At 43.7% G+C, this 23532-nt stretch overlaps 1 protein-coding gene across 1 annotated transcript in view; it reads left to right on the top strand.

Annotated features, from left to right (window-relative positions):
• The window catches only part of LOC311133504 (plasma membrane calcium-transporting ATPase 1-like), a 182613-nt gene that overhangs the window by 152063 nt on the left and 7018 nt on the right, over positions 1–23532 (top strand). The window contains exon 21 of the mRNA XM_084167000.1: positions 2795–2977. Within this exon, the coding sequence (XP_084023126.1) occupies positions 2795–2977 (183 nt within the window). The remainder of the gene's footprint in view (positions 1–2794; positions 2978–23532) is intronic.

Raw genomic sequence — 23532 nt, forward strand, 5'->3', positions numbered from 1 at the left:
TAATTAATTTCTAACCATGAATGTAATTATGAGTTAGTGAACCGATATAAGTTCACATGAACAGTTATTAATGCATGTGATAGCCTGCCAAGAAATATGATGCGAGAAAAAACCACTGGAGCTTTTACATACAGATCAGATGAGGTGTTAATTTCAGGTCAGAGCTCTTTAATAGTATACTGCAGAGGTGTGTGTGTGTGTGTGTGTGTGTGTGTGCGTGCGCGCATGTGTGTATGGGAGTCTTTGAAAGCATAATCATTCAGTTTTGACTAAATTAATTTGAGTCATCATGACTTCTTACATAAGTATTTAGTATGTAGTATTTTATTAGGATCCCTATTAGCTACTGCTAAAGCATTACATAAGTGTACCGTGTTTGAAATGCAGACAAGAGAACCTAACACACACACAGCACCACATTACCATAGTATCTATACCTCCACCCCAAGGAATGGTACAGCAAGAACGTTTTTCCATCATTTTCCTGACACCACAGTTTGTTTCAGACTGCATCCCAAATGGCACCTTATTCTCTCCCTATGTGGTGCACTATATAAGGAATATGGTGCCATTTCGGATGCAACCTCAGTCCGTTGGGTTCAGTGTTGGGGCATTCTGCTTAGTCAACTCTCTGCTCAGCCAATCCATGTCTTAGAAACATTCACATGAGGACAAACTGGTTGGCAACCACATAATTAAATAGAACCATTCAATAGAAATAGTCATGAATATGTATCTCTATTCAACACCATAGAATTATAGTCATTTAATGGGATCTCTGCTTTCACTTCAGATCCTGAAGGGAATTGATAAGGTGAACTAATCACTGAGAGAACTAGAGGGCGTGGACTGAATTAATTAATTTCGAACCATGAATTTAATTATGAGTTAGTGAACTGATATAAGTTCACATGAAGAGTTATTAATGCATGTGATAGCCTGCCAAGAAATATGATGCGAGAAAAAACCACTGGAGCTTTTACATACAGATCAGATGAGGTGTTAATTTCAGGTCAGAGCTCTTTAATAGTATACTGCAGACATGGAATACTAGAATGGACATGAACCTTCTTATGATGGTATAAAAGGTCAGCCCTATTCTACTGCCAATGTTTGTCTATGGAGATTGCATGGCTGTGTGCTCGATTTTATGTACCTGTCAACAAAGGTGTTCCTGAAATAGCTGAATCCACTAATTTGAAGGGGTGTCTACATACCTTTGTATATATGTGGACACCCCTTCAAGTTAGTGGATTCGGCTAGTTCAGCCACACCCGTTGCTGAGAGGTGTATAAAATCGAGCGCACAGCCATGCAATCTCCATAGACAAACATTGGCAATAGAATGGCCTTACTGAAGAGCTAAGTGACTTTCAACAGGGCACAGTCATAGGATGCCACCTTTCCAACAAGTCAGTTTGTCAAAATTCTGCCCTGCTAGAGCTGCCCCGGTCAACTGTAAGTGCTGTTATTGTGAAGTGGAAATGTCTAGGGGCAACAACGGCTCAGCCGCGAAGTGGTAGGCCACACAAGCTCACAGAACGGGACCGCTGAGTTCTGAAGTGTGTAGCACGTAAAAACCGTCTGTCCTCGGTTGCAACACTCACTACCGAGTTCCAAACTGCCTCTGGAAGCAACGTCAGCGTAAGAACTGTTCGTCGGGAGCTTCATGAAATTTCCATGGCCGAGCAGCCGCACGCAAGCCTAAGATCACCATGCGCAGTGCCAAGCGTCAGATTGAGTGGTGTAAAGCTTGCCGCCATCACGCTTCACCATCTGGCAGTCCGACAGACGAATCTGGGTTTGGCGGATGCCAGGAGAACGCTACCTGCCCGAATGCATAGTACCAACTGTAAAGTTTGGTGGAGGAGGAATAATGGTATGGGGCTGTTTTTCATGGTTCAGGCTAGGCCCCTTAGTTCCAGTGAAGGGAAATCTTAACACTACAGCATACAATAACATTGTAGACGATTCTGTACATCCAACTTTGTGGCAACAGTTTGGGGAAGGCCCTTTCCTGTTTCAGCATGAAAATGCCCCCGTGCACAAAGCGAGGTCCATACAGAAATGGTTTGTTGAGATCGGTGTGGAAGAACTTGACTGGCCTGCATAGAGCCCTGACCTCAACCCCATCGAACGCCTTTGGGATGAATTGGAACGCAGACTGCGAGCCAGGCCTAATCGCCCAACATCAGTGCCCGACCTCACTGATGCTATTGTGGCTGAATGGAAGGAAGTCCCAGCAGCAATGTTCCAACATCTAGTGGAAAGCCTCCCCAGAAGAGTGGAGGCTGGTATAGCAGCAAAGAGGGGACCAACTCCATATTAATGCCCATGATTTTGGAATGAGATGTTTGACGAGCAGGTGTCCACATCCTTTGGTCATGTAGTGTGTATTTGTACAATTATATATAGTATGCTGCTCTCTCTCTTTCCAGCTGATCTCTACAATCCCCCACGGAAAGCATATACAGTATTATTCCAAAGATAACAGCTAGTCTTACTGTACTGTGAAAGATGGATGTTTATAGAAACATTCTCATGGTGTGTCTCTCTCCTCTCAGCTGTTCTCAATGGTCCCCCACAACTAGCATACAGTATTATTACCAGCTAGTACTGCTGTAAGATAGCCTGATTGCCAGTTTGTTTGTGCTATCATGCCAACTCCTTGTCACTCATTGCCACACCTAACATGGAGAAATTGAGTTTGCAATAGCACAAACAGATCTGGGACCAGGCTAACTGTAAGATATATGGTTATAGAAACCTTCTCATGGTGTCTCTCTCTCCTCCAGCTGATCTCAGCCATCCCCACCCATCACCTGAAGTTCCTAAAGGAGGCTGGCCACGGCACCCATAAGGAGGATGTCCCCGAAAACGAGATGAACGAGGGGGACGATGAGATCGACCACGCTGAGATGGAGCTCCGTAGGGGACAGGTCCTCTGGTTCAGGGGCCTCAACCGCATCCAGACTCAGGTACGCACCAGTCTGGTACACACCGGGGAGTCCTCAAATACCATCACCTGCTCTCGCCTTAGCAGGTTCCCCCATCTCTCTCTCGCTCTCTCTCTCTCTCTCTCTCTCTCTCTCTCTCTCTCTCTCTCTCTCTCTCTCTCTCTCTCTCTCTCTCTCTCTCTCTCTCTCTCTCTCTCTCTCTCTCTCTCTCTCTCTCTCTCTCTCTCGCTTTCTTCCAGTCCCATCCAGGGGTTTCACAGGTATACTGTAGGAGGAGAAGTCCATCTATATGGGGTTGAGAGGATTGGGTACTCCTCTCCCTCTCTCTATCCTTCCCTCCCTTCCTCTCCCCCATCTCCCCCTCCCCAGGCTTTTCAGAAAAAAGAAGAGAACAGAGGAGAAGACCTACAGAAGATCTTCAAGACCATAAGAGGAGGGATACTACCTCTTGTGAGGAGCTGTCTGTTCTCCAGGTGTAGTGGTCCTGTCAAAGAGAAGAAGAGGACATTTTTATTTTACCATGTCTGATGTGCTAACTGTTACTGGGCTTTTATTGGTATATGTGTGTTTATGTTTATACCACAGCATTGTTGAATACTCGTTTCTGATTGAACTAGAAGGGTATTCTCGAATGGACATTAAAACCAGATAACAGGACAGTTGGAAAATATATTGAGTTAATTGGAAAATGTTTCGGGACACCTTGCAATCATGACGCAATATGCACCTACACATGCTGTTCTTGCTACAGAAAGTTACAGAAAGCTAAACCAACAACTACACAAACTGAAAGTAGTTACATTGTAAACACAGGTCCAATGAGGAAAACAACTTAGCTAGCTAGCATTGATTTGTTTTTGCAGATACATATTTTTTTGGAACATCTGATGATCTAACGTGGCGAGTGATGAACATGAATTTCTCCGGTCCCCTCCGCCACTAAAGCTGTCAAATCCTCCCACATTTTTGTAGTTTGACCAGCTGTTTTCAGCAACTGACATTTATCATTTGGTTGTCATATTGGCAGGTTTGCTAGCAACTATTTAGCTAGCTTCTAGCCTAGTGTTTTATATGCAATGTGATCTCCTTGCAATTAACAGTCAAGTGTCCTGACGAGAAGGCAAACTTTTCTAGCTATGCCAGGAAAAATCTGGCATTATCAGCTTATTATTATGGATGTATCCAAATGGCAATAGAAAACAGCTATTTTGCTGTTATTCTGGCTGCAGAGGTCGTGACTGTGTTATCCGTAGCTAACTGGCTAGCTAGCAAGCAAGGGATAAGAACATTGCCAGCGAGCATGGCAACAGAATATAAAGAACGAACGACTAGGTCGCGGCCGTAAATATCTAATTAATTGAACGAACGACTGGGTCACGTCTCTAGCAACTCCATATGAATGCCCATGATTTATATATTGTATGTGTGTATACTGTGTATATATACAGTGCATTCGGAAAGTATTCAGATCCCTTGACTTTTCCACATTTTGTTATGTTACAGCCTTGTTAAAAAAAAAAATTGTTTTTTTCCCCTCATCAATCTACACACAATACCCCAAAATGACAAAGCAAAAACAGGTTTTTATACATTTTTGCACATTTATAAAAAGAAAAAAAGAAACAACTGAAATATCACATTTCCATAAGTATTCAGACCCTTTACTCAGTACATTGTTGAAGCACCTTTGGCTGCGATTACAGCCTAAAAGCTTGGCACACCTGTATTTGGGGAGTTTCTCCCATTCTTCTCTGCAGATCCTCTCAAGCTCTGTCAGGTTGGATGGGGAGCGTCGGTGCACAGCTATTTTCAGGTCTCTCCAGACATGTTAGATCAGGTTCAAGTCTCGGCTCTGGCTGAGCCACTCAAGGACATTGAAAATCCTGCGTTGACTTGGCTGTGTGCTTAGGGTCGTTGTCCTGTTGGAAGGTGAACCTTCGACCCAGTCTGAGGTCCTGAGCTCTCTGTACTTTTCTCCGTTCATCTTTCCCTCGATTCTGACTAGTCTCACAGTCCCTGCCGCTAAAAAACATCCCCACAGTATGATGATGCTGCCACCACCATGCTTCACCGTAGGGAAGGTGCCAGGTTTCCTCCAGGCGTGCTTGGCATTCAGGTCAATCTTGGTAACATCAGACCAGATCATCTTGTTTCTCATGTTCAGAGTCCTTTAGGTGCCTCTTGGCAAACTCCAAGCAGGCTGTCGTGCATTTACTGAGGAGTGGCTTCCGTCTGGCCACTCTACCATAAAGGCCTGATTGGTGGAGTGCTGCAGAGATGGTTGTCCTTCTGGAAGGTTCTCCCATCTCTACAGAGGAACTCTGGAGCTCTGTCAGAGTGACCATCAGGTTCTTGGTCACCTCCCTGACCAAGGCCCTTCTCCCCCGATTGCTCAGTTTGGCCGGGCGGCCAGCTCTAAGAAGAGTCTAGGTGATTCCAAACTTCTTCCATTTAAGAATGATGGAGGCCACTGTGTTCTTGGGGACCTTCAATGCTGCAGAAATTTTTTGGTACCATTCCCCAGATCTGTGCCTCGACACAATACTGTCTTGGAGCTCTATGGACAATTCCTTCGACCTCATGGCTTGATTTTTGCTCTGACATGCACTGTCAAGTGTGGGATCTTTATATAGGTGTGTGCCTTTCCAAAGCATGTCCAATCAATTGAATTTACCACAGGTGGACTCCAATCAAGTAGTAGAAACATCTCAAGGATGATCAATGGAAACAGGATACACCTGAGCTAAATTTTGACACTCATAGCAAAGGGTCGGTATACTTATGTAAATAAGGTATTTCTGTTTTTAATAAATTTGCAAATATATCTAAAAACCTGTTCACTGTGTCGTTATGGGGTATTCTGTGTGTATATTGATGAGAATGTTTAAAAATAAGGCTGTAAGGTAACAAAATGTGGAAAAAGTCAAGGGGTCTGAATACTTTCCGAATGCACTGTGTGTGTGTGTGTGTATATATATATATATATATATATATACAGTACCAGTCAAAAGTTTGGACACACCTACTCATTCAAGGGTTTTTCTTTATTTATATTGTTTTCTACATTGTAGAATAATAGTGAAAACATGAAAACTATGAAATAACACATATGGAATCATATAGTAACCAAAAAAGTGTTAAACAAATCAAAATATATTTTATATTTGAGATTCTTCAAATAGCCACCCTTTGCCTTGATGACAGCTTTGCAGACTCTTGGCATTCTCTCAATCAGCTTCACCTGGAATGCTTTTCCAACAGCCTTGAAGGAGTTCCCACATATGCTGAGCACTTGTTGACTGCTTTTCCTTCACTCTGCCGTCCGATTCATCCCAAACCATCTCAGTTGGGTTGAGGTCGGGGGATTGTGGAGGCCAGGTCATCTGATACAGCACTCCATCAGTCTCCTTCTTGGTCAAATAGCCCTTACACAGCCTGGAGGTGTGTTGGGTCTGTCCTGTTTAAAAACAAATGATAGTCCCACTAAACCCAAACCAGATGGGATGCCATATCGCTGCAGAATGCTGTGGTAGCCATGCTGGTAAAGTGTGCCTTGAATTCTAAATAAATCACAGACATTGTCACCAGCAAAGCACCCCCACACCATAACACCTCCTCCTCTGTGCTTTACAGTGGGAACTACACATGCAGAGATCATCCGTTCACCCACACCGCATCTCACAAAGACACAGCGGTTGAAACCAAAAATCTCCAATTTGGACTCCAGACCAATGGACAAATTTCCACCGGTCTAATGCTCGTGTTTCTTGGCCCAAGCAGATCTCTTCTTCTTATTGGTGTCCTTTAGTAGTGGTTTCTTTGTAGCAATTCGACCAAGAAGGCCTGATTCACATAGTCCCCTCTGAACAGTTGACGTTGAGATGTGTCTGGGACTTGAGCTCTGTGAAGCATTTATTTGGGCTGCAATTTCTGAGGCTGGTAACTCTAATGAACTTATCCTCTGCAGCAGAGGTAAACTTGGTCTTCCATTCCTGTGGCGGTCCTCATGAGCCCGTTTCATGAGCCCGTTTCATCATAGTGCTTGATGGTTTTTGCGACTGCGCTTGAAAAAACGTTAAAAGTTCTTGAGATTTTCCCTATTGACTGACCTTCATGTCTTAAAGTAATGATGGACTGTCATTTCTCTTTGCTTATTTGAGCTGTTCTTGCCATAAAATGGACTTGGTCTTTTACCAAATAGGGCTATCTTCTGTATACCACCCCTACCTTTACACAACACAAATGATTGGCTCATACGCATTAAGACAGAAAAAATTCCACAAATTCACTTTTAGTAAGACACCTGTTAATTTAAATGAATTCCAGGTGACTTTCTCATGAAGCTGGTTGAGAGAATGCCAAGAGTGTGCAAAGCTGTCATCAAGGCAAAGGGACCCATGGGGCGGTGCGCAATTGGCCCAGCGTCGTCCAGGGTAGGGGAGGGAATGGCCGGCAGGGATGTAGCTCAGTTGATAGAGCATGGCGTTTGTAACGCCAGGGTTGTGGGTTCGATTCCCACAGGGGGTAGGAAAAAAATTAATAAAAAAATGTATGCATTCACTAACTGTAAGTCGCTCTGGATAAGAGCGTCTGCTAAATGACTAAAATGTAAATGTAAATTTGAAGAATCTCAAATATAAAATATATTTTAATTTGTTTAACACTTTTTGGGTTATTACATGATTCCATATGTGTTATTTCATAGTTTTGATGTCGTCACTATTATTAAACAATGTAGAAAATAGCAAAAATCAAGAAAAACCCTTGAATGAGTAGGTGTGTCCAAACTTTTGACTGGTACTGTGTATATGTATGTATGTATGTATGTATGTATGTATGAATGTATGTATGTATATGTATATGTGTATATATATATATATATATATATATATATATATATATATATATATATATATATATATATGTGTATGTATGTATGTGTGTACAGTCGTGGTCAAAAGTTTTGAGAATGACACAAATATAAATTTTCACAAAGTCTGCTGCCTCAGTTTTTATGATGGCAATTTGCATATACTCCAGAATGTTATGAAGAGTGATCAGATGAATTGCAATTAATTGCAAAGTCCCTCTTTGCCATGAAAATGAATTAATCCCAAAAAACATATCCACTGCATTTCAGCCCTGCCACAAAAGGACCAGCTGACATCATGTCAGTGATTCTGTCGTTGACACAGGTTAGGGTGTTGACGAGGGCAAGGCTGGAGATCACTCTGTCATGCTGATTGAGTTAGAATAACAGACTGGAAGCTTTAAAAGGAGGGTGGTGCTTGAAATCATTGTTCTTCCTCTGTTAACCATGGTTACCTGCAAGGAAACACGTGCCGTCATCATTGCTTTGCACAAAAAGGGCTTCACAGGCAAGGATATTGCTGCTAGTAAGATTGCACCTAAATCAACCATTTATCGGATCATCAAGAACTTCAAGGAGAGAGGTTCAATTGTTGTGAAGAAGGCTTCAGGGCGCCCAAGAAAGTCCAGCAAGCGCCAGGACCGTCTCCTAAAGTTGATTCAGCTGCGGGATCGGGGCACCACCAGTGCAGAGCTTGCTCAGGAATGGCAGCAGGCAGGTGTGAGTGCATCTGCACGCACAGTGAGGCGAAGACTTTTGGAGGATGGCCTGGTGTCAAGAAGGGCAGCGAGGAAGCCACTTTTCTCCAGGAAAAACATCAGGGACAGACTGATATTCTGCAAAAGGTACAGGGATTGGACTGCTGAGGACTGGGGTAAAGTCATTTTCTCTGATGAATCCCCTTTCCGATTGTTTGGGGCATCCGGAAAAAATCTTGTCCGGAGAAGACAAGGTGAGCGCTACCATCAGTCCTGTGTCATGCCAACAGTAAAGCATCCTGAGACCATTCATGTGTGGGGTTGCTTCTCAGCCAAGGGAGTGGGCTCACTAACAATTTTGCCTAAGAACACAGCCATGAATAAAGAATGGTACCAACACATCCTCCGAGAGCAACTTCTCCCAACCATCCAAGAACAGTTTGGTGACGAACAATGCCTTTTCCAGCATGATGGAGCACCTTGCCGTAAGGCAAAAGTGATAACTAAGTGGCTCGGGGAACAAAACATCAACATTTTGGGGCCATGGCCAGGAAATTCCCCAGACCTTAATCCCATTGAGAACTTGTGGTCGATCCTCAAGAGGCGGGTGCACAAACAAAAACCCACAAATTCTGACAAACTCCAAGCATTGATTATGCAAGAATGGGCTGCCATCAGTCAGGATGTGGCCCAGAAGTTAATTGACAACATGCCAGGGCAGATTGCAGCGGTCTTGAAAAAGTAGGGTCAACACTGCAAATATTGACTCTTTTGCATAAACTTAAAGTAATTGTCAATAAAAGCCTTTGACACTTATGGAATGCTTGTAATTATACTTCAGTATAACATAGTAACATCGGACAAAAAATCAAAAAAAACTATAGCAGCAAACTTTGTGAAGACCAATACTTGTGTCATTCTCAAAACCTTTGACCACGACTGTATGTACAGTGGGGGAAAAAAGTATTTAGTCAGCCACCAATTGTGCAAGTTCTCCCACTTAAAAAGATGAGAGAGGCCTGTAATTTTCATCATAGGTACACGTCAACTATGACAGACAAAATGAGAAAAAAAATCCAGAAAATCACATTGTAGGATTTTTAATGAATTTATTTGCAAATTATGGTGGAAAATAAGTATTTGGTCAATAACAAAAGTTTCTCAATACTTTGTTATATACCCTTTGTTGGCAATGACACAGGTCAAACGTTTTCTGTAAGTCTTCACAAGGTTTTCACACACTGTTGCTTGTATTTTGGCCCATTCCTCCATGCAGATCTCCTCTAGAGCAGTGATGTTTTGGGGCTGTCGCTGGGCAATACGGACTTTCAACTCCCTCCAAAGATTTTCTATGGGGTTGACATCTGGAGACTGGCTAGGCCACTCCAGGACCTTGAAATGCTTCTTACGAAGCCACTCCTTCGTTGCCCGGGCGGTGTGTTTGGGATCATTGTCATGCTGAAAGACCCAGCCACGTTTCATCTTCAATGCCCTTGCTGATGGAAGGAGGTTTTCACTCAAAATCTCACGATACATGGCCCCATTCATTCTTTCCTTTACACGGAGCAGTCGTCCTGGTCCCTTTGCAGAAAAACAGCCCCAAAGCATGATGTTTCCACCCCCATGCTTCACAGTAGGTATGGTGTTCTTTGGATGCAACTCAGCATTCTTTGTCCTCCAAACACAACGAGTTGAGTTTTTACCAAAAAGTTATATTTTGGTTTCATCTGACCATATGACATTCTCCCAATCTCCTTCTGGATCATCCAAATGCACTCTAGCAAACTTCAGACGGGCCTGGACATGTACTGGCTTAAGCAGGGGTACACGTCTGGCACTGCAGGATTTGAGTCCCTGGCGGCGTAGTGTGTTACTGATGGTAGGCTTTGTTACTTTGGTCCCAGCTCTCTGCAGGTCATTCACTAGGTCCCCCCGTGTGGTTCTGGGATTTTTGCTCACCGTTCTTGTGATAATTTTGACCCCACGGAGTGAGATCTTGCGTGGAGCCCCAGATCGAGGGAGATTATCAGTGGTCTTGTATGTCTTCCCTCAGTTGATTTCTTCAAACCAAGCTGCTTACCTATTGCAGATTCAGTCTTCCCAGCCTGGTGCAGGTCTACAATTTTGTTTCTGGTGTCCTTTGACAGCTCTTTGGTCTTGGCCATAGTGGAGTTTGGAGTGTGACTGTTTGAGGTTGTGGACAGGTGTCTTTAATACTGATAACAAGTTCAAACAGGTGCCATTAATACAGGTAACGAGTGGAGGACAGAGGAGCCTCTTACAGAAGAAGTTACAGGTCTGTGAGAGCCAGAAATCTTGCTTGTTTGTAGGTGACCAAATACTTATTTTCCACCATAATTTGCAAATAAATTCATTAAAAATCCTACAATGTGATTTTCTGGATTTTTTTTTCTCAATTTGTCTGTCATAGTTGACGTGTACCTATGATGAAAATTACAGGCCTCTCTCATCTTTTTAAGTGGGAGAACTTGCACAATTGGTGGCTGACTAAATACTTTTTTCCCCCACTGTGTGTGTGTGTGTGTGTGTAAACACACATTATATATTTATTATATACACACACAAAAATAAACACATATATACAGTTGAAGTCGGAAGTGTACATACACTTAAGTTGGAGTTATTAAAACCTGTTTTTCACCACTCCACACATGTCTTGTTAACAAACTATAGTTTTGGCAAGTCGGTTAGGACATGACACATGTAATTATTCCAACAATTGTTTACAGACAGATTATTTCACTTATAATTCACAATTCTAGTGGGTCAGAAGTTTACATACACTAAGTTGACTGTGCCTTTAAACAGCTTGAAAAATTCCAGAAAATTATGTCATGGCTTTAGAAGCTTCTGATAGGCTAATTGACATCATTTGAGTCAATTGGAGGTGTACCTGTGGATGTATTTCAAGGCCTACCTTCAAACTCAGTGCCTCTTTGCTTGACATCATGGGAAAATGAAAAGAAATCAGCCAAGACCTCAGAAAAAAAATGGTAGACCTCCACAAGTCTGGTTCATCCTTGGGAGCAATTTCCAAACGCCTGAAGGTACCACATTCATCTGTACAAACAATAGTACGCAAGTATAAACACCATGGGACCACGCAGCCGTCATACTGCTCAGGAAGGAGACGCATTCTGTCTCCTAGAGATGTGCAAATCAATCCCAGAACAACAACAAAGGACCTTGTGAAGGTGCTGGAGGAAACCAGTACAAAAGTATCTATATCCACAGTAAAACGAGTCCTATATCGACATAACCTGAAAGGCCGCTCAGCAAGGAAGAAGCCACTGCTCCAAAACCGCCATAAAAAAGCCAGACTATGGTTTTTAACTGCACATGGGGACAAAGATCGTACTTTTTGGAGAAATGTCCTCTGGTCTGATGAAACAAAAATAGAACAGTTTGGCCATAATGACCATCGTCATGTTTGGAGGAAAAGGAAGAAGGCTTGCAAGCATAAGAACACCATCCCAACCGTGAAGCACAGGGGTGACAGCATCATGCTGTAGGGGTGCTTTGCTGCAGGAGGGACTGGTGCACTTCACAAAATAGATGGCATCATGAGGAAGGAAAATGATGTGGATATATTGAAGCAACATCTCAAGACATCAGTCAGGAAGTTAAAGCTTGGTCGCAAATGGATCTTCCAAATGGACAATGACCCCAAGCATACTTCCAAAGTTGTGGCAAAATGGCTTAAGGACTACAAAGTCAAGGTATTGGAGTGGCTATCACAAAGCCCTGACCTCAATCCTATAGAACATTTGTGGGCAGAACTGAAAAAGTGTGTGCAAGCAAGGAGGCCTACAAACCGGACTCAGTTACACCAGCTCTGTCAGGAGGAATGGTCCAAAATTCACCCAATTTATTGTGGGAAGCTTGTGGAAGGCTACCCAAAATGTTTGACCCAAGTTAAACAATTTAAAGGCAATGCTACCAAATACTAATTGAGTGTATGTAAACTTCTGACCCACTGGGAATGTGATGAAAGAAATAAAAGCTGAAATAAATCATTCTCTCTACTATGATTCTGACATTTCACATTCTTAAAATAAAGTGGTGATCCTAACTGACCTAAGACAGGGTATTTTTACTAGGATTAAATGTCAGGAATTGTGAAAAACTGAGTTTAAATGTATTTGGCTAAGGTGTATGTAAACATCCGACTTCAACTGTATATATGTGTGTATTTTTCTGTTTGTGTATGTGTGTGTATAAATATATTATGTTTTAAAATATATAATTTGTATTTCCAGTGTATGTATGTATGTATGTATGTATGTATGTATGTATGTATGTATGTATGTATGTATGTATGTATGTATGTATGTATGTATGTATGTATGTATGTATGTATGTATGTATGTATGTATGTATGTATGTATGTATGTATGTATGTATGTATGTATGTATGTATGTATGTATGTATGTATGTATGTATGTATGTATGTATGTATGTATGTATGTATGTATGTATGTATGTATGTATGTATGTATGTATGTATGTATGTATGTATGTATGTATGTATGTATGTATGTATGTATGTATGTATGTATGTATGTATGTATGTATGTATGTATGTATGTATGTATGTATGTATGTATGTATGTATGTATGTATGTATATATATAGTGGGGAGAACAAGTATTTGATACACTGCCGATTTTGCAGATTTTCCTACTTACAAAGCATGTAGAGGTCTGTAATTTTTTTCATAGGTACACTTCAACTGTGAGAGACGGAATCTAAGACAAAAATCCAGAAAGTCACATTGTATGATTTTTAAGTAATGAATTTGCATTTTATTGCATGACATAAGTATTTGATCACCTACCAACCAGTAAGAATTCCGGCTCTCACAGACCTGTTAGTTTTTCTTTAAGAAGCCCTCCTGTTCTCCACTCATTACCTGTATTAACTGCACCTGTTTGAACTCGTTACCTGTTTAAAAGACACCTGTCCACACACTCAATCAAACAGACTCCAACCTCTCCACAATGGCCAAGACCAGAGAGCTGTGTAAGGACATCAGGGATAAAATTGTAGACCTGCACAAGGCTGGGATGGGCTACAGGACAATAGGCAAGCAGCTTCGTGAGAAGGCAACAACTGTTGGCGCAATTATTAGAAAATGGAAGAAGTTCAAGATGACGGTCAATCACCCTCTGTCTGGGGCTCCATGCAAGACCTAACCTCGTGGGGCATCAATGATCATGAGGAAGGTGAGGGATCAGCCCAGAACTACACGGCAGGACCTGGTCAATGACCTGAAGAGAGCTGGGACCACAGTCTCAAAGAAAACCATTAGTAACACACTATGCCGTCATGGATTAAAATCCTGCAGCGCACGCAAGGTCCCCCTGCTCAAGCCAGCGCATGTCCAGGCCCGTCTGAAGTTTGCCAATGACCATCTGGATGATCCAGAGGAGGAATGGGAGAAGGTCATGTGGTCTGATGAGACAAAAATATAGCTTTTTGGTCTAAACTCCACTTGCCGTCTTTGGAGGAAGAAGAAGGATGAGTACAACCCCAAGAACACCATCCCAACCGTGAAGCATGGAGGTGGATACATCATTCTTTGGGGATGCTTTTCTGCAAAGGGGACAGGACGACTGCACCGTATGGAGGGGAGGATGGATGGGGCCATGTATCGCGAGATCTTGGCCAACAACCTCCTTCCCTCAGTAAGAGCATTGAAGATGGGTCGTGGCTGGGTCTTCCAGCATGACAACAACCCGAAACACACAGCCAGGGCAACTAAGGAGTGGCTCCGTAAGAAGCATCTCAAGGTCCTGGAGTGGCCTAGCCAGTCTCCAGACCTGAACCCAATAGAAAATCTTTGGAGGGAACTGAAAGTCTGTATTGCCCAGCGACAGCCCCGAAACCTGAAGGATCTGGAGAAGGTCTGTATGGAGGAGTGGGCCAAAATCCCTGCTGCAGTGTGTGCAAACCTGGTCAAGACCTACAGGAAACGTATGATCTCTGTAATTGCAAACAAAGGTTTCTGTACCAAATATTAAGTTCTGCTTTTCTGATGTATCAAATACTTATGTCATGCAATAAAATGCAAATTAATTACTTAAAAATCATACAATGTGATTTTCTGGATTTTTGTTTTAGATTCCGTCTCTCACAGTTGAAGTGTACCTATGATAAAAATTACAGACCTCTACATGCTTTGTAAGTAGGAAAACCTGCAAAATCGGCAGTGTATCAAATACTTGTTCTCCCCACTGTGTGTGTGTGTGTGTGTGTGTGTGTGTGTGTGTGTGTGTGTGTGTGTGTGTGTGTGTGTGTGTGTGTGTGTGTGTGTGTGTGTGTGTGTGTGTGTGTGTGTGTGTGTGTGTGTGTGTGTGTGTGTGTGTGTGTGTGTGTGTGTGTGTGTGTGTGTGTGTGTGTGTGTGTGTGTGTGTGTGTGTGTGTGTGTGTGTGTGTGTGTGTGTGTGTGTGTGTGTGTGTGTGTGTGTGTGTGTGTGTGTGTGTGTGTGTGTGTGTGTGTGTGTGTGTGTGTGTATGTATGTATGTATGTATGTATGTATGTATGTATGTATGTATGTATGTATGTATGTATGTATGTATGTATGTATGTATGTATGTATGTATGTATGTATGTATGTATGTATGTACACAGTGAGGGAAAAAAGTATTTGATCCCCTGCTGATTTTGTACGTTTGCCCACTGACAAAAACGCATGTCAAAAATGTTAGAAATTGATTTGCATTTTAATGAGGGAAATAAGTATTTGACCCCTCTGCAATAATGTACTTAGTACTTGGTGGCAAAACCCTTGTTAGCAATCACAGAGGTCAGACGTTTCTTGTAGTTGGCCACCAGGTTTGCACACATCTCAGGAGGGATTTTGTCCCACTCCTCTTTGCAGATCTTCTCCAAGTCATTAAGGTTTCAAGGCTGACGTTTGGCAACTCGAACCTTCAGCTCCCTCCACAGATTTTCTATGGGATTAAGGTCTGGAGACTGGCTAGGCCACTCCAGGACCTTAATGTGCTTCTTCTTGAGCCACTCCTTTGTTGCCTTGGCCGTGTGTTTTGGGTCATTGTCATGCTGGAATACGCATCCACGACCCATTTTCAATGCCCTGGCTGAGGGAAGGAGGTTCTCACCCAAGATTTGATGGTACATGGCCCCGTCCATCGTCCCTTTGATGCGGTGAAGTTGTCCTCTCCCCTTAGCAGAAAAACACCCCCAAAGCATAATGTTTCCACCTCCATGTTTGACGGTGGGGATGGTGTTCTTGGGGTCATAGGCAGCATTCCTCCTCCTCCAAACACAGCGAGTTGAGTTGATGCCAAAGAGCTCGATTTTGGTCTCATCTGACACAACACTTTCACCCAATTCTCCTCTGAATCATTCAGATGTTCATTGGCAAACTTCAGACGGGCCTGTATATGTGCTTTCTTGAGCAGGGGGACCTTGCGGGCGCTGCAGGATTTCAGTCCTTCACGGCGTAGTGTGTTACCAATTGTTTTCTTGGTGACTATGGTCCCAGCTGCCTTGAGATCATTGACAAGATCCTCCCGTGTAGTTCTGGGCTGATTCCTCACCGTTCTCATGATCATTGCAACTCCACGAGGTGAGATCTTGTATGGAGCCCCAGGCTGAGGGAGATTGACAGTTCTTTTGTGTTTCTCCCATTTGCGAATAATCGCACCAACTGTTGTCACCTTCTCACCAAGCTGCTTGGCGATGGTCTTGTAGCCCATTCCAGCCTTGTGTAGGTCTACAATCTTGTCCCTGACATCCTTGGAGAGCTCTTTGGTCTTGGCCATGGTGGAGAGTTTGGAATCTGATTGATTGATTGCTTCTGTGGACAGGTGTCTTTTATACAGGTAACAAAACTCCCTTTAAGAGTGTGCTCCTAATCTCAGCTTGTTACCTGTATAAAAGACACCTGGGAGCCAGAAATGTTTCTGATTGAGAGGGGGTCAAATACTTATTTCCCTTATTAAAATGCAAATCAATTAATAACATTTTTTACATGCATTTTTCTTGATTTTTTTGTTGTTATTCTGTCTCTCACTGTTCAAATAAACCTACCATTAAAATTATAGACTGATCATTTCTTTGTCAGTGGGCAAAAGTACAAAATCAGCAGGGGATCAAATACTTTTTTCCCCTCACTGTGTGTGTGTGTGTGTGTGTGTGTGTGTGTGTGTGTGTGTGTGTGTGTGTATTTTTAAGGTCTTACAAGGTGCTGGTGTTATGTGGTAGTTTCAGCCTCCTTTTTTGAATGCAGTCATTCTAAGTCTCTCTGAAAGTGAAGAGTTATATAAGAGTTTTTCTCTAAATGACTGGAATGTAAATATCTCTGCTGCTGCCTCCTGTGACGACAGACAGGTGGGTGTTGTCGTCTGAGAGAAAAGTGGCCTGATGACAACCTGACAATGGGACTGTGACACACGGTCTGATGGCTTGGGTTTGATTTCCTGTCACAGTGTCACCTCTGCTCTGCCTCTACTGTCTGTATCCCACCTACGGGATACAGTAATTATATATCAGTAAATCCTAGATTGGTGGGTCGGGAGTCAGGGAGATGAGAAACCAGGAGCCGTATGTATCAAGCGTTGCAGGGTAGGGGTGCTGGTCTAGGAACAGTTCTGCCTTTTTGATCACAATTAATAAGATCATACGGATAGAGGGGAGCTCATCCTAGATCAGCACTCGTACTCTGAGGCGCTTTATGAATTTGGGCCCTGGGATGTAAGGTGCTGTTTGTCAGTAGCTCTGGGTCTTATTTGGTCACTCTGGGGAGTGGAAATACTGCCTGGTCGACTAGAGACTCTTGACACACTGGAGGCTTAAGGCCTGGAGACAGAGAGTCACTACCCACCAACACAGCTAGACACATCTCTATATAATCTAATGGAGAGAGTTGTAATGGATGACTTTCAGCCTCTCTCTCTCTCTCTCTCGCTCTCGCTCTCGCTCTCGCTCTCTCTCTGTCTCTGTATGCACAGCCTTAGGGTTGAAGAGACTTACTGTGATGGGAGATGGGAAGCAGACACACACACACACACACACACACACACACACACACACACACACACACACACACACACACTTACTGCATGTGGTGCTCACACACTGCTTATATTTAGAGACTGTATTCAAATAAAGCTTTTCACCAGGTCTCCAAATGCTTTCTGTAGTGGAACACACACACACCCCCGTCAACTCCTGGTGGACTCCACAGGGTGTGATTCTCCTGGGGGACTCCACAGGGTGTGATTCTCCTGGGGGACTCCACAGGGTGTGATTCTCCTGGGGGACTCCACAGGGTGTGATTCTCCTGGGGGACTCCACAGGGTGTGATTCTCCTGGGGGACTCCACAGGGTGTGATTCTCTTGGGGGACTCCACAGGGTGTGATTCTCCTGGGGGACTCCACAGGGTGTGATTCTCCTGGGGGACTCCACAGGGTGTGATACTCCTGGGGGACTCCACAGGGTGTGATACTCCTGGGGGACTCCACAGGGTGGGGTTCTCCTGGGGGACTCCACAGGGTGTCCTTCTCTGCGGGTGCATACGAAGGAGAGTTTTGTACCTCTGGGAGCTCTAGCATTCGCACACATACAGTTGAAGTCGGAAGTTTACATACACATTAGCCAAATACATTTAAACTCATTTTTTCACAATTCCTGACATTTAATCCTAGTAAAAATTCCCTGTCTTAGGTCAGTTAGGATCACCACTTTATTTTAAGAATGTGAAATGTCAGAATAATAGTAGAGAGAATGATTTATTTTCTTTCATCACATTCCCAGTGGGTCAGAAGTTTATATACACTCAATTAGTATTTGGTAGCATTGCCTTTAAATAGTTTAACTTGGGTCAAACGTTTCGGGTAGCCTTCCATATGTTGGGTGAATTTTGGCCCATTCCTCCTGACAGAGCTGGTGTAACTGAGTCAGGTTTGTAGGCCTCCTTGCTCGCACACGCTTTTTCAGTTCTGCCCACAAATGTTCTATAGGATTGAGGTCAGGGCTTTGTGATGGCCACTCCAATACCTTGACTTGTTGTCCTTAAGCCATTTTGCCACAACTTTGGAAGTATGCTTGGGGTCATTGTCCATTTGGAAGACCCATCGCGACCAAGCTTTAACTTCCTAACTGATGTCTTGAGATGTTGCTTCAATATATCCACATAATTTTCCTTCCTCATCTATTTTGTGAAGTGCACCAGTCCCTCCTGCAGCAAAGCACCCCCACAGCATGATGCTGCCACACCCGTGCTTCACGGTTGGGATGGTGTTCTTCGGCTTGCAAGCTATCCCCTTTTTCCTCCAAACATAACGATGGTCATTATGGCCAAACAGTTCTATTTTTGTTTCATCAGACCAGAGGACATTTCTCCAAAAAGTACGATCTTTGTCCCCATGTGCAGTTGCAAACCGTAGTCTGGTTTTTTTATGGCTGTTTTGGAGCAGTAGCTTCTTCCTTGCTGAGCGGCCTTTCAGGTTATGTCGATATAGGACTCGTTTTACTGTGGATATAGATACTTTTGTACCTGTTTCCTCCAGCATCTTCACAAGGTCCTTTGCTGTTGTTCTGGGATTGATTGCACTTTTCGCACCAAAGTACGTTCATCTCTAGGAGACAGAACACATCTCCTTCCTGAGCAGTATGACGGCTGCGTGGTCCCATAGTGTTTATACTTGCGTACTATTGTTTGTACAGATGAACATGGTACCTTCAGACGTTTGGAAATTGCTCCAAAGGATGAACCAGACTTGTGGAGGTCTACAATTTGGCTGATTTTTTTGTTGTTGATTTTCCCATGATGTCAAGCAAAGAGGCACTGAGTTTGAAGGTAGGCCTTGAAATACATCCACAGGAATACATCCACAGGTACACCTTCAATTGACTCAAATGATGTCAATTATCCTATCAGAAGCTTCTAAAGCCATGACATCATTTTCTGGAATTTTCCAAGCTGTTTAAAGGCACAGTCAACTTAGTGTATGTAAACTTCTGACCCACTGGAATTGTGATACAGTGCATTATAAGTGAAATAATCTGTCTGTAAACAATTGTTGGAAAAATTACTTGTGTCATGCACAAAGTAGATGTCCTAACCGACTTGCCAAAACTATAGTTTGTTAACAAGAAATTTGTGGAGTGGTTGAAAAACAAGTTTTAATGACTCCAACCTAAGTGTATGTAAACTTCAGACTTCAACTGTACATACACACACACAGGCCGCCCGGGTGGTCACATGCATCGAAACCCAACCCGCAGCACACACCCCACCCGCAGCACACACCCTGCCTACAGCACGCACCCTGCCTACAGCACACACCCTGCCTGCAGCACACACCCTGCCTGCAGCACACACCCTGCCTGCAGCACACGCCCTGCCTACAGCTCACACACTGCCTGCAGCACACACACTGCCTACAGCACACACCCTGCCTGCAGCACACACCCTGCCTACAGCACACGCCCCACCCGCTGCACACACCCTGCCAGCAGCACACACCCTGCCTACAGCACACACCCTGCCTACAGCACACACCCTGTCTGCAGCACACACCCTGCCTACAGCACACGCCCCACCCGCAGCACACACCCTGGCTGCAGCACACACCCTGCCTGCAGCACACACCCTGCCTGCAGCACACACCCTGCCTGCAGCACACACCCTGCCTGTCTCTCTCTCTATGGAGGTGGAGAGGATGCCGAGGTCTATTGTGTCCATACACACACACACGCACTGCCCACCATATTTCAGACTCTGCTACCCTCCAGGCCAGTACAGAACTAGAGTGAACAGTAGAGAACGTCATGTTTTCTTTTCTGGTTATTTTTGTCGAGAGACAGATGTGTGTGTGTGTGTGTGTGTGTGCATGGGTGGGCAGGATTCTTCGGCACTACAATAATGTGGGCCTAAAGAGACATTTCCAGAAGACGAGCTTTGGTTCCCCTCCTACAGGAATGAGTTAGCGTAGATCGTAGCGTTAGCATGTCCAGAGGCTATTCCTATGTCTCCCTATGGGCTTCATTAGCCATGGCTAATGCTGAAACAACGCTGAAACAACATACTGCCTGCAGTAAGACCCCTGTAGAGTGGGCGGAGGATGATTTGTTTGTTGTGTTATTATTTGAATGTAAACGTATATATATCTCCCTCTCATACGGTGGGTCAAAAAGAGTTCAGGCTTTTCCTAGATGGAGTCTTTCTCAGTCTGCCGAGGTCTACTTTAACGTTCCATTTTTAACTCTTTCATCCCTGTGACGGACTCCAGTCCTATCTCACTGCTCTCTCTCTTTCTTCTTTCTCTGTCACTCTCTTTCACTCTTTCTTTCTCTAATCCTTTCACCCACTCCAGAAGGCTTTACTGTTTGCTCACCATGTAACTGACTAACCTTCTACCCTCTTCTTCTTCAACTGAAATATGCAACTCTCTCTGTCTCACTGTTTTTTTCTAACTGTTTCTCTCTTCTTGAATTGATTGATCTCTCTATTCCCTTCCTTCTCTATCCCTCTCTCCTTTCTCCCTCTGCTACTACAGTGAGGGATAAAAGTATTTGATCCCCTGCTGATTTTGCACGTTTGCCCACTGACAAAGAAATGATCAGTCTATAATTTTAATGGTAGGTTTATTTGAACAGTGAGAGACAGAATAACAACAACAAAAATCCAGAAAATCGCATGTAAGAAATGTTATAAATTGATTTGCATATTAATGAGGGAAATAAGTATTTGACCTCCTCTCAATCAGAAAGATTTCTGGCTCCCAGGTGTCTTTTATACAGGTAACGAGCTGCGATTAGGAGCACACTCTTAAAGGGAGTGCTCCTAATCTCAGCTTGTTACCTGTATAAAAGACACCTGTTCACAGAAGCAATCAATCAATCACATTCCAAACTCTCCACCATGGCCAAGACCAAAGAGCTCTCCAAGGATGTCAGGGACAAGATTGTAGACCTACACAAGGCTGTAATGGGCTACAAGACCATCGCCAAGCAGCTTGGTGAGAAGGTGACAACAGTTGGTGCGATTATTCCCAAATGGAAGAGAAACAAAATAACTGTCAATCTCCCTCGGCCTGGGGCTCCATGCAAGATCTCACCTCGTGGAGTTGCAATGATCATAAGAACGGTGAGGAATCAGCCCAGAACTACACGGGAGGATCTTGTCAATGATCTCAAGGCAGCTGGGACCATAGTCACCAAGAAAACAATTGGTAACACACTACGCTGTGAAGGACTGAAATCCTGCAGTGCCCACAAGGTCCCCCTGCTCAAGAAAGCACATATACAGGGCCGTCTGAAGTTTGCCAATGAACATCTGAATGATTCAGAGGAGAACTGGGTGAAAATGTTGTGGTCAGATGAGACCAAAATCGAGCTCTTTGTCATCAACTCAACTCGCCGTGTTTGGAGGAGGAGGAATGCTGCCTATGACCCCAAGAACACCATCCCCACCGTCAAACATGGAGGTGGTAACATTATGCTTTGGGGGTGTTTTTCTGCTAAGGGGACAGGACAACTTCACCGCATCAAAGGGACGATGGACGGGGCCATGTACCGTCAAATCTTGGGTGAGAACCTCCTTCCCTCAGCCAGGGCATTGAAAATGGGTCGTGGATGGGTATTCCAGCATGATAATGACCCAAAACACACGGTCAAGGCAACAAAGGAGTGGCTCAAGAAGAAGCACATTAAGGTCCTGGAGTGGCCTAGCCAGTCTCCAGACATTAATCCCATAGAAAATCTGTGGAGGGAGCTGAAGGTTCGAGTTGCCAAACGTCAGCCTCGAAACCTTAATGACTTGGAGAAGATCTGCTAAGAGGAGTGGAACAGAATCGCTCCTGAGATGTCTGCAAACCTGGTGGCCAACTACAAGAAACGTCTGACCTCTGTGATTGCCAACAAGGGTTTTGCCACCAAGTACTAAGTCATGTTTTGCAGAGGGGTCAAATACTTATTTCCCTCATTAAAATGCAAATCAATTTATAACATTTATGCATTTTTCTGGATTTTTTTGTTGTTATTCTGTCTCTCAATGTTCAAATAAACCTACCATTTAAAATTATAGACTGATCATGTCTTTGTCAGTGGGCAAATGTACAAAATCAGCAGGGGATCAAATACTTTTTTCCCTCACTGTATATATTAAGTCTAATGCTTGATGATGGAAATACTTTCGATTTGATTGACCAGTTATGTTAGAGATATTTCATATGCTGGGTTCGTTAAGACTAATTTAGAATCTCTGTTGTATGTGTCGTTTTTAGACTGTGTTGTTATCAGTATGTTTACATACACCGTGTGTAGATTTAGAACTAACATGTTTTACTGTTGACAAAATGTCCTCACATCGCCATAATTGCTGCTCCTTATTAGTTTCTCCCAAGGTAGTTTGTTTTGTTCGCTCCGGATTCTTATTCCCATTCCGACGTTCAACTTCCTCAGCCCAATTTTCCTATTCATCACCACCCTCCCCTCCTCCCTCCATCACACTGATAAAGGAAGTGCTGAGAGGAGAAGCAGTAGAGTGTTCTCTCTCTCTCCTGGGGAGGATGGAGGGATGGGAGGAAGAGGGTGACGGAGAGAGGCAGTGAGCTAATTAGGTCCTTATCTCCACCCTACGACTCCCCTGTCTAATCCTGGTGGGCTGTGCGGTGCGGTTGTATGTGGGAGCACGGCTGGTTAGTCAAACACAACCAGGACATAATTGGCAAGAGGAGGACAACTTCACACCAAACTTATCAGTGGCCTGTAGGAACACTCTCTGTCTACCATCTTCTTTTGTGTTTCTCTCAATCGCTCCCTCCCTCGCTCCCACCAGTGCACTCAGCCTTTCCTCTGTCACAATAGAATATCCCCCCTTTCATTCAGTGGCAAGCATTCCAGTCCTCTCCCTCTCCTTTCATCGTCCCTCTCTCCCTCCATTTCGCCGAATCCCCCCTTCTCTCCCTTCCAACTAACAATTTGGGGATTTTCTCTATTTTCATAACCAT

This window comes from Coregonus lavaretus, assembly GCF_964263955.1.
Source record: "Coregonus lavaretus genome assembly, chromosome: 8".
Taxonomy (NCBI): Eukaryota; Metazoa; Chordata; class Actinopteri; order Salmoniformes; family Salmonidae; genus Coregonus; species Coregonus lavaretus.